The following is a 15,189-nucleotide window of genomic DNA, read 5'->3' as shown; positions in this document are numbered from 1 at the left end:
TGAAGACCAATATAATATTTTATCCACTATATTTTTTTATCTTCTATAATTATCTTTAATTCTTATTTGTCATATTAATATTTTTTGATATTTTTGTCATATCCATAAGGGCATTGGATATTTTTGGAAGGAAAAAAAATTAAAAAAGAGTGACATTATCAATTTGGGAGTAACATTTTCATTTCCCCATTAATATGGCTCAAAACAAACCAAAGTATTAGATTCATGGAAAAAGTTAATTAATCGAATCCAATCTAATCCAAATTTGATGTTCACCAAAAACCACAGAATGCAAGAAATAGTTCTTTCATATCCAAAATATTTGAGCACAAGGAGAAAGGAGCAAGTACACTTACATTAGCATCAAATCGCTAATGAAATGCCTGAAACTAATTATACTCATTCTCAAACTACAGCGAGATAACCTACGTAATGATAATAATACTACTCTTTTCAATGTTTAAGCAGAGACCAGAGATAGCAGCAGCTTATTACAGAGAACTCATTTTCTTTCTTATATTGCCATAAGGTCACCATAATTTCTCATAAGTACTATTGATCCTGCAAACAATCCCATAGCACGCAGCAGTTTCTGCAGAGGGAAACCAAAAAAGAATCAGCTGTCGTTCAAAACTAAGTTGAAAATTAAGATACCAACATGAATTAGGAGGACGATGTCTGTAAACTCGAAATAACCATTGAATATTCCCCATAAAATTTAAATATCTAAATATCTAAGTCATGCCTCATCGCTTTTGGATCTTGTCTTCTGATAGATTCAACAAAGATATTAGGACATAAACATGTTTGGAAAAGGAGACAGAAATGAAAGAACGTGAGACTGTCTACAATTTTAAGCTAAATTTTGTACTCGCAAACGAATTTAAGTTCATTTTTGTACCTCTAAAATAAAGAACACAGGGTACATGCGACAAAGCACTAACTTAGTAATTGCAAACTCTCTATTCACCAAGCATTACTACTTACTACTACCTGATCATTATATTTCTTCTTTTAGCTATGCTGCAACTTGGACAAATAACAAATATTAACTAATAGTTATGCCAATTATAAAAGCTTCACAGCAAAACTAAAGAATACCACAACCAATAACCTTTTACACCATGGAAACCCAATTTTTAATATGAAACTAATGGCAATGCCATGGCTAATCAAATGTTCTTAAAACATCAAAGTAACAAAGAAATTCGGCATCAGAACAAGGCAAAGAAAGAAACATTAACAAATTGAAAAGATTATAATATAAGATTCAAAGAAAAACGGCAACAAACAGAAAGTGATCTTCAAGTTTTGATCAAGAGCTGAAACTATACAACAGAAGCACTTAATAAACCAGGCAGAAAAAACACCGATTCATAATGAAACACAGCATGAGCCATCGATTGGTTTAGATCACAAACAACAAATTTTCAGCTCTTTTCTACACGCAGTTTAGGTATAATTAAAAAAGGACCATACGGTTCTCATAGCTACCCAAAAAATATGCAAACATTTTGAAAAACGATTCACTGTTTCAATCGAAAAACGGAGCATAATGAATCAAATCGAGTGGTGTAGAATGGAATTAGATGATAACCTTATTGAAAGCCCACTTTTCATCGTCGTTGATTTGAGAACAGACGAAATCTTTGAGGTATTGAACCGAAATCACAGAGTCCGCCATTGAAGAAATGGAAGAGGGGAAAGAGAGAGTGGCAGATGATTTGATCGGTATTAGGTTTAGGGTTCTGGGTTTTGACCGCAAAATGGCATCTATGCCTTTTCTTTTCTTTTGTTCTTGACTGGCACGTGACGCACATGTACCGACCCGCACCTCTTTTATTATTATTATTATTGAAAAATTTTGTTGAGGTAAGTAATAAAATTAGGATTTTGCTAATCCAAGATGAAAATGCTTTAAATTTTTTTTCTTATTATTAAAACAAATTTCATAATTTTCTAACATGAAATAATTAGTTTAACTAAATTCATAAAATCATCCATAAAAATATTACGTTGTCAACAAAATTATTCATGAAATACAAAAATCAAAGCCTTATCCAGTTATTTATTTCTAATCAAACTCCTATCTAAAACTATTTAGATGTACTGTGGGTATTATGTTTTGTAGATTTTCTTGATTAAATATTAACATGCATAATTGAATTATCTTTTGTTATGTTTTATTTAAAATAATTTCTTGAAAAAATAATAAACAAATTCCTGATTTTTTAAAATTGACAAATAAATTTTTCATAAATTTTAATTGCAAATACATTCTTAACGTTTGCAAATTGGGGACAGATATGTTTCTCGTCCATTTATCTCTCCTAAAGCAAACGGAGATGGTTGAGCTGGCACCCACATATTCATAATGGAGCTACGGTGTTTATTACGGTGCTAAAGTGTAGGACAACTAGATTTTTGTGCTCCAAAAATGGCGCCGTTTTGAGAGCTGCTTTAAATCTTCAAATTCTAATCAGACTCCATTGCAGTGTCGTTCATCAAGTTTAAAGATAAGCCCCTTCTCAATTCAACCTCAACACATAAACAACATTGCCATTATTATGCTTAACCAAAACCCCATTTATAAAAACTTAATTTTTAGCTGCTTTCTCATAATCCAAACACTAAAAAATTCAACTTTTTACATCTATTGCATGGAATTAAATCCTTGCATTTTGCAAGAAAATCAATGCTTCACTTTCAAAAGAGGAGCTTTTCTCAAAAGACCAATCATTCGCTTGTCTCACCGAAAATTCCATCGACAACGGTTGGCGATGCACCCAAACTAGTCAACAAACTGGCATAAGCTCACCGATTGTAGCATCAACTTCGGGTGCAACGCATTGGGCAGAAAGGTGGCCAGATCTACTAATGAAATAGGGGCAGCGAAACCAAAGCTTTCACTCCCTCTCCATGGGTAAATCCGCTATGGTGCCCCGGAGGAGCGGGTCGAGTTCGTATCGCCGTGGAGCAATAGTCACATTCACCCTTGAAACATGGAACATCTTTGAGGAGAAATTGTTTCTTGAAGTTCAACAAGCTTTCGACAGCTACAAGACGGTAGACGGCCGCAGCGCCAATGTCCACGTCACCGGTGACAGCTACATCATGGTCCAATATGTCTCGAACGTGATCATCCACAACATCTACGTCCACCATTGCAAGCCCTCTAGCAAAACCAACATAAGAGCCTCTCCAACCCACATGAAGTGGAAGGGAGTCTCTGACGATGACGGAATCTCCATCTTCGGGCCATGTTAGATATGGATTTGACTAGAATTTGAAAATTTAAGGTAGCTCTCAAAACAGCACCATTTTAGGAGCACAGAGACATAGTTGTCTTCTAACTTTCTAAAAAGATTAAACTTTAACACCGTAACAGACGTAACTCCATAATGAACACATAGACGCCAACTCAACTATCTCCATTTGCTTTAAGAGAGGCAAATAGATGGAGGAAGTATTTGTCTGCCATTTGCAAACATCAGGGATATATTTATAATTAAAATTTGTGAGGAACTTATTTGTCAAAATTTTAAAAAGTCAGACACTTATTTTGTCATTTTTCCTAATTTCGTTGTTCTGTTCAAAACAAGAACGAGTTTCTTAAAAACTTATTATTGGAACATCCAAACCTCCTTTAACGTTCTATTACTTAAATCAACCATCTCTATTTACTATATACATTATCATTTTTCGCCAAGAGAAGTTCGTTTGGAACATTAAATTAAATTCTTTATCATCTGCAGAAGATTTTGTCTCCAATGTTTGCTAACTCGCAAAATCTCGGGTGTTAATACAACCCATTACAGTACTACTAGTTCAACAGAAAGCAGAAAAATAAAACCTGGAAAAGTTCTCTTGCAATCACCAGAGGTGAAAATGTTGTGTTCATGAACAGGTTCCCAATTTACATAAGAAAATTCCACACAAATATCCATGCTAAATAACTGTAATAGGTGGAACACTCATGCTCAATATGGCTTAGAAAAATAGCACAAGGCAAAGTGCATCGTTATGGAGAAAAAAAAGGAATACATGATTGTGTCAAAACACTCCTGCATGGGCAGATCAACCCACTAATCCATTAAATGATTGCAACAATTCAAGTTGTAAACCTCAAATTCTGCCTAAACAAGTGGAAAAGAAATAGGAGTTTGCCTTCCTCCTATAAAAAAATCCCCCCCAACCCCCAAATTTCCCATTAAACTATGATTACCTCATGCTCAAGTTGATGGTGCAGTACTTCGGTTGCCAACACCTTGCCGTCCACCCCGCCCACTTCCATTTTGACTGGGCCGTTGAGAACCATCTCCCTTTTGTCCAGCTGGACCCTTAGGTCGCGTTGTGAACTCTCCTTGGTTTCTGAACTCATTTCTGCCATAACCTCTTCCGCCACCAAATTTTGCACGCCCCCTGAAACTGTCACTTCTGAACCCACCTCTTCCGGAGGGAAACCTTCCTCTTCCACTACCACTAACTAGAATAAGGACAAAATGAAGGAGGAAAAGGGAGAATAATCAACCTCTGATAAACTTGGCTACGATGTTTTGTTCAAAGTAGAAGTAATAATGAATATATACCAACATACCTCTTGTAGTAGTTCTCTTCTCCTCAATAACAGCTTGTCGATCACCAACGGTGATAGGTGAAGCCTGAAATTAATTTTGACAAAACATATTAAATGAATAATATAGATTATTAATAGGTCACATGATATGCACCTGCTAGGTACGTGCAGTACTGCAGTATCATGAAAATACCACAAAGCAACCTGTATAAGTGGTAATTCTTCCGTTGCAGAGTGCAGATCAGAACTCAAGAGACATGTCTACTATAATCAGTTATATTATTATATTATCTTTCAAAACTGAATCAAGTGAGCAATATCTTTGCAGAGAAACATTAGTGAAATGCAGAGGAAACAGTGTGTTATCGTATGATATTTTAATTAGAAATGAAGATATCTTATTCACGTAAATCTTCTCTTTCCAACCATTAGATCAATTCATATACTTCACACAAATATCACACGTTTACACCTTCAAAATGCTACCCAGAGGAACTAAACAAGTTTACCCATATAATAGATATCCAAAAAATAATCCGTTTCCAAAATGCATTTACATCAGTTCAAGTGGATATCCATAAAGGCAAGCATTTTACAAGCATACGCAATTTCTTATGTGCTGAAGATGCAGAAAACATTCATTTCCAGAATGTTGCAGCCCACAATTGCTATATTAAAAGCTAGAACTCAGGAATTACAGAAAAAACTGAAAAGCTAATGGTGATCAATACCACTATCATCTACTGAGTATTTCAAATGTTATGTTGAGATTATGGTTGTCCATCTTTTTATTTCATGTCATGATAAAGAAACAACAGTGAGGAGCAATAAAATCAACAGTTCAACACGTACCTCAAGTGCGCTATTCATGGAAGTCATTTCCTCAAATTCAACAAAGCCGAAACAGAAGCCATGCTGCAAGGAGCCAAAAGTAAAAGCTATCCTATAAGCTTTACTCAGAAAACCCATAAATCATTTGGAGGTTTATGAAGTATTCACAGACCTTACTACTTCTAACTTGGATTCCACCATGCTTAATAGGACCAAATTTCTTAAAGACCTCCTCAAGTTGTTCAACAGTTGCATTAAATGGCAAATTCCGTATGTATATGGAATGACCTTCAGCTGTTAAAAGTAAAAAAGGCAATTCAATCGATTTCCAACCTATAATTTAAGGCCAGAGTATATATGAAGTAATAAACTCCAACTTATTTTAGCCTCCTTACATAGTTACATATGTTTAATCTCTTACAATTCACAAGTCAGAACTAGATGAAACAAATATGTCAAGGAGGAATATGAGTCTATATCACAGCTAACTAGTCTGAGAAAAGATAGTGGCTGTTAGCCATATCAAGAAGTTTCAATATATACCTTCCTCATGAACATCACTACTCCCAGGAGCACTGTCATTACTAGGAGCTAATGCCTCTGGTACTGGAGTTGGTTTGGTAGTAGTAGGCCATTGTTCACTGGATTTAGCAGGTACTGCTCTTACAGTTCGGCTGGGAACATATACAGGACCAGATGCTGTGTTACTTTTCATTACCTTCATGTAAATAAAATTCATTATGTTACGGAATGTAAAAACTGGAGGAGAAAAAGAAAATATGAAAATATATGAAAGTAAACTAACAATTGATGCATATGAATATGACTTCTTCGGTGCATCATCCTGGACTGCAGAAGTTGAATCATGAATCGCAACATTCTGACTTAAATCTGCAGAGGGTTCAGCAACCTCTTCATCAATAACTGATCCTTCTTCCTCATTGTCCTCTGGATTATAACCTTCAGCTCCATTATTAAGGTTTTCACTCTCTGCTGTTATTGCAGGGTTGGTCACAAGATGTTCTGGAGCATGTATATTATCTAGAAACATGTAAGCATCAATTAAATATTGTCAAGATAAATAACTGTTGGGAATATGTTACAGAGATTAGCCATGCTGACCTGCTTCCGGCATGGCCACTGCCTCAGCTTTTTCATTGACAGTGGAGTCGGGATTTGATGACTGCAGTGTGTCATTCTCCTCAACATACCTAAAGACGTCATTTAAGACATAATACCCCTTATCTTGTGGTGCCAGAAAGAATGTCTGTGAGAACTTCCTTTTCACATTATCCTTCCCGGTTAAGCATCCAGTTACTAAAACTATCACACCTTTCTCATATGACTCCTGAGCATCAGCAGTTTTTATTTCTGCTGTATAATCTTCATAATTCAAGGAAAGTATCTTTTCATTGATTGCCTGATCCAACAGTAATTGAATTTTGATTAATGAAAAGTAGAAAAACTGAAACTACACATTACTAATAATTACAAGATGTCAAGGCCACAAAGTGTAGTCCAATAAGAAAATTTTATTAACCAAATCATTAACAGCCAGCTTCTTAAGGAGCACGAATGTTAAAGTAACTATGCATCATATCAAGGGAGTATGGATGTTATCTGATCGCTGAAGTATTTAGTTAAATATACCAATAAGTTTGAGAAATTTTTCCTGTAAAAACTATATTATGCATATCCTGTTCCTGGTAGACTTACTTGCATAGTAGTCACAGTTGTCATCTGGCCATCGTTGTCTGAACGGCTTAAGAAACTTGAGTCCTGGTAAAATCTGTGCACCAAATTTGGGGATTGGTGTAGAATGTGATAGTATTGCTCCACAAATGCATTGCCGACAACTTGGGCACTAGGAGCGGTGGCAGGGCTTGCTTCCTGCATTGCCATCTGCAGAAGAATTTACAATAAGGCAAAGCAGAATAAATCCATTAAGCAGGATAATTTTTAGTTGCAGATATCATTAACCGAGAAATCATCTCAGTTTGATGCCATGCTCCACATTGGCCCCATCACAAGTCAACAAAGAAATTGCATAGATGAACAAAATTGTATGTCATGTAAAAGAACAAATCAACGATGCAGCATCCGTATACATAAATTAGATTAAAAACAGCCGTGAAGCATCGGATAAGATCCAACCTATAGAACGCAACACGAATAGAGTGTGGAAACCAGGGAGATATGCACAAATGAAACTTCGAAATGGCTAACTATCCCAGTCACACTGCTTGCTTGTGTGACTATCACGATACCCTAAGGGTGCGTTTGTCAATTGTCATTTTAGAGTGTAAGTGAGGTAATGGAATCCATTCTACTCATAAAGCCATTCTCATCCCTTCCATTCCCTTTTAGATCTCAACTAACAGATGCACCCTATAGCAAATAACTAATGAGATAAACAACAATCCCAACTTGCAAACGAACCCTAAAACAAATTAGGAATAATGAGCTAGAACAGCATCAATTCTACATGAAGGAGATAAGCCAACTACTATGTGTTTGAAAGAATTAGATTCCCAGAATGTTAAAATTACTGCACAGTCCCTACTTCCTAGTTTAAGTATAATCTAATCTAACTATTAATTAAAGCTGAATGCTAAAACAAACAACCTAATCTGACAACACAAGTAGAGTAAGGGAATATCAATGTCAAAGTAGGATCGATATTCCATACCATACCATATAGAACGCATCAAACCGAAAAAAAAAAAGGAAATACTGAATTTTATGCAATTTTTTTTAATTAAAAACACTTAAACGGGATCATAGCCTAAATCGGATTAAATATGGCGGTAAGAATAAAAAATTGGAAGTAGGAAAACATTGTGATTTGTGAGGTGGAAATCAGAAAACCTGAAAGGGAGAGAGGTAAAAGAGATCAGCTTGGAGAGAGAGAGAGAGAGAGAGAGAGAGAGAGAGAGAGAGAGAGAGAGAGAAGACGCACGTGCGTACCTGCTGGGTTGAAAACCCGATTCACAAACTGACGGCGAAGAGAGAGAGAGAGACAACAGAAGAGTGCAAAGTCTTCTGAGTGTGTGTGTGTGTGAGAGAGAGAGAGAGCGAGAGAGTGTGAGAAAGAGCGCAAAGATTCGGAGGTTGATGTGTTTGTGTTTGGACTTTGGAGATCACAAATTCACAATTCACAGTAGACGATGACTCCCGCTGTTGCCCTTTTCCTTTTTCTTTTTATTTTCTGTTGATAAATAGTTTATTTTTTATTTATTAAACATATGAAATTCTTACAATTATTACTAAATAAAAATTATCTTAATTCGAGTAATAAAAAAGAGAATTATAATAGAATAGTAGAGAGTAGATATACGACGATTTCTTGTATTTAATTTCTCCTACATGTTTGAAAGTTGAAAATAGAGGTGCTAACAACCAACAGAAGTGTACAAATTTTAAATTGCAACGAGGAAAATCCTTAATACAATACGGAGAAGAGTAAAAATTTTGTACTCTGTTGTACTGGAAGGTTGAATTTTTCTTACAATAAATCCAATTAAAATCACTTAATCAATTCAATTTAAATGAAATATAGTTAAATGGTAATAATTTAAATTGGAATGGAGTTCATCTCTAACAAATATTAGTGATAAGATTAATAAAAATGCTATTATATTTGTAATGTATATTTTATAATTTAATGTATATTTTATATGAATGTTTGAAGAGTAAATTTATATTATCTCTAACATTAATTTTATAAAAAAAAAATACTAATAAGATTTATGACAAATTATGAGACTAAGTTGATAAATATTTTAGATACGCTAACTTTTTTATATATTAAAATTATTTTTTTAACTCCCATCCTCATAATTATTTATTCAAAAAATTTAAATGTTAATAAAAAGATTCTTAAAATTGTATTATTTCTAAAAATTGAAATTAAAATAGAAGAATTAAGACTTAGTATTATATTTGGTGATTAAATATTAAATTAAAATTTTAGTCTTAAAATATAAAATTTTAATTCTTTTAGTACTTCTAAAAAGTGAGAATATAAAAGACTGAAATTTTTGAAAATGAAATAACTAAGAATATTTTAGTAAATATTCTTATTTCATATCCACATTTATCTTAAACCAAGTAGGATACTAAAACATACCTCAATTTTGTATACTTTATGAAGGTTTGCAAATGGCCTAAAAAAGGAAGTTGAATTTATGTCTTCTTTTTTAACCTCTTATTGCTTTTTGCTTCTCACTAAAATAGAAACCTAGTTGTTGATGCATCTATTAAATTAAAATTTAGGAGATAATTTTATGTCTATTCACAATGCATTCTAGAATAGAGTAATTCTTTATTTTTGCATAGTTGTGACTTCTGAGAAATATACAATGCAAAAAATATTTTTATTTTATCTCTTAACAAAGTGAAACAGAAGAATAGTAGAGAAGAAAAAATCATACAGTCATGTATCCTGGTTTAGCTACCATATGCAAGGTGACCTACATCCAGTATCTCTCACAACAATGGAGAAATTTTCACTATCTTTCACAAAGATTACAAATACCAATTTTTTTTAGGATTCAGCCCAATCCTATCTGAGACAAACACAGCTTCTACCCAAGTTAGAGTTGGCTAGATTCACTCCCTAGACTTGCAACTACTAAGTTCTCACCCAACTTAGTAAGAGAATCTCCTCAAGATCATATGTACAAAATAGAAAAAAATACAAAAAAGTTTCATAATTTTCTGGTTTTTACTAGATAAATCTCTTTGCCTTTTCTCTCAATAGCTTTCACTGATTCCTCACTTAATACCTTTTTTTATTAAAAAATAAATAAAAAAAAGATGAACAATGAAGAACAAAAAATTAATGTAAACTCATGAAAGAGAAGAAGGGTTAACTTGAAAGCTATGAAGATCCAAACTTATGTTCTCACTCTTTGAATCAATCTCTGACCGTTTACCCTTTTAATAGAGAAGTAAAGTTTCCAAACTTGAAACATGACTTGAGCAGTTGACTTATTATTTTTCAGATACAGTAGTAGCAACGCAAAAGAGAGATAGAACTGTGACCGTGATTAAAGCTTATATGCATCCATATCCAGCTACTTCTCTTTCATCATTTTTCAATCTTCTTCAAGGATATGAGTTATTCATCAATGCTTTGACTCTAAGTTTCATTCTTGACCCTTGATTTCCAGTAAAGCTTCATAGCCTCTAACTTCTTCAAATTTTTAGTTCGATGCTTGTAGGAGGAGAGCATTCTCAACAAGTTACCAATAAAGTACTAAGACGAAAAAAATTTTATGATTTATCTCTTGATTTGATCTTAGCTTCTGAACCCTAACTTTTGACTTGTTTAGATTTGGTAATTCACTTTTTCTTCTGCGATTTAAACCCTAATTAGTCTTCCTTTTTATTTCTTTGTTTTGTGACTTCTTCACGTGTGTAAGAGAAAATAGAGAGAATGAGTTATGTTATTTTAGTTTTGGTTCAAATGAGAGTAAGACTTCCTTCTTTTGAATTTTGATAGCAACCATTTACATGGGTCATGAATGAGTAAATGAGCTGATTTCTTTGATCATGGGCTTGGACCATCATTGGACATTATTTGCTTGTTATTAGGCCTATTTGATTTCTGTAAATTACTGCACAATAAGCAAACTTAATTACACACATAATTAGGCTCTTAACCCAATAATAATATTTAGTCATTATCACTAAATTTGTTATTATTTCTTTAAATTCAATCTCTCCTTTAATGACAAATATTATAAAATGAATTGTAAATAAAAGAAATGAGAAGAGTTTAATGAATTTTTCTTTTGATGATTCAATCTTTAAGTTGAACTCCCCCTTTCTTTCATTCTGTTGGTTTTTTTTTAATGTTGGGCTTTTTTTAAACCTTTGATAATAGTTTCTATGCAGAAATATATTCACAAATAATTATCCAAAACAATTCAGACTGCCATTTCTGTTGAACCAATCCGATGGCTTATTTTCAGAAAATTTTACAAGCTATCAATCTTCAAAATATTACCATTCAGCATCAACCAATCATAAAGCAAGTACCAATTAGAATAGTGATCAAAAGCATTTTAATCAAATTTTACAATCAAAGTTGCAATCATTCAATATTTTCAAAACAGTAGCCTCAATCAATTAGTACCAAATCATTCACAAATAATTTATGCAAAGAACCTTAGTAGCAATTGTTCATGATTTAAACATTTAAACTACCTAACACTTTATTTTTTAACTTGCTCTTATTTTTGCTATCAAGGAGGTGTAGTATTTCTTACACAAAAGTTATTAGGCATCAAAGCAAATTAACAATTCAATAAGTTCAGAGTTAAATGTCTATGAATCACTATTACAGTCATCCAGTGAATTAAGAGTATTCAAAGACCAAAAATTAAACATCAGATCGCATTTGTTTTAAAATCAGCAGCATCAACAAGGAGCTAGACATTAGATCCCTCATCCTCATTTCCTAAGATATCTTCTTCTTCTTGTTCGGACATCATTTGATCATCTTCCAAAGATTTAATGTACTTCAAAAGTACCTCAGCTCATCTTTGGGACTTTCTCAATGAATTTTTATTTTGAATTGCAAGTCTCCTAGCTTGTTGACTTAAGTTGATCATGTGCTTTGTGAGATTTCCAAATTCTTATAATACATCTTTGACAATATCATATACCAAAGTACTTGTTGAAAGCTGATGTACCAGCAACAGATGGAGGAGGGATACTTTTATCTTCTCCTTCTTCCATAACCGTATCTCTAGCAACTTTAGTCCCTTTTTTCTTTGTTGTTTGACTGCTATCTTTGAGAGATAAAATTCTATTCTCTTGGGTCTCATTATTCAGATCAACACCAAAGTGTTCAAAAAAACAAGTAAAAAATATACCATATGATAATGACATATTTTTATCACTTTTGATGCAATCATACATATGACACATCATAAGATATGCAAAATAAATTTCAGTTTTGTTGATAATGGCATAGAGAACTAAGGTGTCAAAGAGAGTAACTTGTTGATATGAACTGCTTTGTGGCAAGAGAATATGGGTAATGATACGGTGAAACTGGGTTTTAATAGGGCCTAAAGCTCTATGGTTAGGGATTACTCCATCCATGAGAGAAATGTTCTCACAAATATTGGTCAAAATATCTTTGTATAAAATACCCAGATTATTGTCCCATTTTTCAATGATGTAAGCATTGATACTAACATCATAATAATCTAGGGTTTCACCAATTGATTTTTTGTTTAAATAGATTTCACGACCTTTAACATAAAAATGAATAGATTCCTCATGATAGTACATATTGGCATAAAATTCTCTAACTAAATAAGGATAAACAGGTTTTTGAATTTCAAACAATTTTTTTCAATTTAGATTAATGATGTTTTTAACAAAGTTTATCCTTTTTTTAGCTAAAGCCTTTAAGTCAGCCACATATGTTGAACACAAAGGTCTTTTAGAAATAATAACTCTATGAAATTCAAAGTTCATACTAAATGAGAAACAGAGAAGATCATAGTGAGAATATGAAAGGCTACCATAATGTGATTTAAAACATACAAGATCAGGGTTTTCAGATTCTTTTACAGAATTGAGAAAGGTTCTTTGATTACTTTTAGAAGGGTGACTAGAAGGTACAGAGTGTCCTTGAGGACAAGATAAAGAACGAGAAGGTGGAGACATTAGGGTTCTTCTTTAGTTATTGGTAGTCTTCGTCATAACCATGGTATCTAGAATGGGAGAGGAATGCACAGAGAAATGGGAGCGTATGTAGACGTGGGTGTGATCTTAACCCTTTGGTAGACGGTTTCTAGGAGCACGATAAGCACCAGTGCCTCTTCGTGTAGCCACCTTCTTTTTCATCTTTATAAAAGAGCAATGAATGCAGTTTTGAGAATGAAAAAAAGTTAAGAGAGAAGATGAACGGTTCACAAGGTGTAACTGCTATAAATACTTGATTTTTGAAACCACAATATGATATTTAAATAATATAAAAAGGTGTTTCAAAAAATTAATTTTGAAAAGATATGCAAGCAAGCAATTGAAAAGGCAAGTCAAAACTTTTTGCAAAACTGAATTTGATTTGACTTGATGAGAAATCCTAAAAACAAATAATTTTAATTTATGATCAAAGCAAACAATGAAGCCCATATTTTAAAATATAACTTCTCCTTTTGGGCCCAATAGTGGTGTTAAGGAAATATAATGGACCACTAAAGATTCATTTTTGATCCAAATTAACTTAAAAGTACCAACACTCAACCTTATATCCAGAGAACCTAGAGGGATTCATCATCTATCCAGTTTTGTCTCCTGTCGACCTGAGAGACAAAATCACCAGATAGCACAAAAAATCAAATTAATTCAATGAATCAACACAAACAATACCCAAGGTAGTTCTTAACTTGCAAAATCTATCTTCAAAGTTCAGACAGTAGTTTTGTAAATATATCAGTAAGTTGATATTCATATTTTACAAATTGAATGTCAATGGTTCCTTTTTACACATGTTTTCTTATAGAATGAAATCTAACTTCAATGTGTTTGGTTTTCGAATATAGAACAGGATTTTTTAAAATATTTATTACACTCATATTATCACACACTAAGAAAATACTATTGATTTATAATTTGTAATCTGCAAATTGAGTTTTAAACCACAATAATTAAGAACAAAAAGAGAAAGCGGCTATGTATTTAGCCTTGGCTATAGACAATGCAATAGTAGTTTATTTCTTGCTGGACCACACATCCAGTGATTGTCCAAGAAAGCAACAAATCCCTTAGGTGCTCCTTCTATCAATTCGGTCACAAGCAAAATCTGCATCGTAATAACCCACTATACAAAACTCATCAGATTTAAGATACCAAAGACAAAAATCAAAGGTACCATTTATATATCTAATGATTCTCTTGACAGCTAAAAGATGAGATTCTTTTGGGAGTGATTGGAATCTAGAACAGATTCCAACACTAAGAACTAGGTCCGGTCTAGAGGAGGTTAGATACATAAGAGATCCGATCATTTCTCTCTACCTTGTCTCATCCACATCTTTGTCATTTTCATCATTTTCAAGTTTAGAATTTGGATGCATTTGTGTACTCATTGGTTTAGAATTTTCTAAACCAAATTTCTTTACCAACTCTTTGACATATTTATCTTGGTGTACAAAAATGTCATTAGGAGTTTGTTTGATTTGGAGTCCTAAGAAGAATGTAAGTTCTCCCATCATACTCAGATCAAACTCACTAGTCATTAAGTTTCCAAAATCAGCACACAAAGCTTCATTAGCCGAGGTAAATACAATATCATCCACATAAACTTGAACTAGAATAAAATGATCATTAAATTCTTTAATAAAAAGAGTTGTATCCGTGGTACCTCTTTGAAAACTATTTTTCAATAAGAAAAAGCTAAGTCTTTCATACCAAACTCTAGGAGCTTGTCTCAAACCATAAAGAGCTTTTAAAAATTTAAAAAAATGATTTAGAAAATATTTATTTTTAAAACCGGGAGGTTGTGCCATGTATACCTCTCTATCAATAATACCATTTAAAAAAGCACATTTGACATCCATTTAAAAAACTTTGAACCCTTTATGTGCGGCATAAGCTAGCAACAATCTTATTGCCTCCATTCTTACAATCAGAGCAATTGACTCATCAAAGTCAATTCCCTCTTCTTGATCATATCCTCGAGCCACTAGTCTTGCCTTGTTTCTTACAGTGCTACCATCGTCACCCAATTTGTTCCAAAAGATCCATTTGGTTTCCGT

General features: G+C 33.2%; 2 protein-coding genes across 5 annotated transcripts; both read right to left on the bottom strand.

Moving 5' to 3' along the window:
• Window positions 1-290: 290 nt before the first annotated feature.
• On the bottom strand, window positions 291-1,803 carry LOC107468658 (mitochondrial import receptor subunit TOM5 homolog). The gene is made up of 2 exons (XM_016087991.3): window positions 1,598-1,803; window positions 291-592 (listed from the first exon to the last, which is right to left on the bottom strand). Exons 1-2 carry the CDS (start codon window positions 1,682-1,684, stop codon window positions 515-517), a joined length of 165 nt encoding a protein of 54 aa, XP_015943477.1. The 5' UTR covers window positions 1,685-1,803; the 3' UTR covers window positions 291-514.
• A 2,044-nt stretch (window positions 1,804-3,847) lies between these two features.
• Window positions 3,848-8,577, bottom strand: LOC107468669 (nuclear transport factor 2). 4 transcript variants are annotated; one of them, XM_052253734.1, is made up of 10 exons: window positions 8,375-8,576; window positions 7,124-7,309; window positions 6,530-6,827; window positions 6,213-6,448; window positions 5,951-6,125; window positions 5,580-5,701; window positions 5,429-5,491; window positions 4,598-4,661; window positions 4,226-4,486; window positions 3,848-4,064 (listed from the first exon to the last, which is right to left on the bottom strand). In XM_052253734.1, exons 2-9 carry the CDS (start codon window positions 7,307-7,309, stop codon window positions 4,233-4,235), a joined length of 1,398 nt encoding a protein of 465 aa, XP_052109694.1. In that variant the 5' UTR covers window positions 8,375-8,576; the 3' UTR covers window positions 3,848-4,064; window positions 4,226-4,232. The 4 variants fall into 4 exon arrangements, with proteins under 4 accessions (XP_052109694.1, XP_015943512.1, XP_015943497.1 ...); XM_016088026.3 differs by having other exon boundaries at window positions 3,848-4,486; window positions 6,213-6,430; window positions 8,375-8,577; XM_016088011.3 differs by having other exon boundaries at window positions 3,848-4,486; window positions 8,367-8,576.
• Window positions 8,578-15,189: the final 6,612 nt, after the last annotated feature.

Source organism: Arachis duranensis, chromosome 1, assembly GCF_000817695.3.
Source record: "Arachis duranensis cultivar V14167 chromosome 1, aradu.V14167.gnm2.J7QH, whole genome shotgun sequence".
NCBI classification, from domain to species: domain Eukaryota; kingdom Viridiplantae; phylum Streptophyta; class Magnoliopsida; order Fabales; family Fabaceae; genus Arachis; species Arachis duranensis.
This window is presented reverse-complemented; position numbering and strand designations above follow the sequence as displayed.

Bases quoted from the DNA above. Each gene is read 5' to 3' on its own strand.
- LOC107468658 (XM_016087991.3), bottom strand. From the start codon at position 1,684: ATGGCGGACTCTGTGATTTCGGTTCAATACCTCAAAGATTTCGTCTGT. The intron at 593-1,597 runs GTTATCATCTAA...TTCCCTCTGCAG, and splicing joins AAAAGTGGGCTTTCAATAAG to AAACTGCTGCGTGCTATGGG.
- LOC107468669 (XM_016088011.3), bottom strand. From the start codon at position 7,309: ATGGCAATGCAGGAAGCAAGCCCTGCCACCGCTCCTAGTGCCCAAGTT. The intron at 5,702-5,950 runs GTATATATTGAA...TACTTTTAACAG, and splicing joins TAGTGATGTTCATGAGGAAG to CTGAAGGTCATTCCATATAC. The intron at 4,662-5,428 runs GTACGTGTTGAA...AATTAATTTCAG, and splicing joins CCATGAATAGCGCACTTGAG to GCTTCACCTATCACCGTTGG.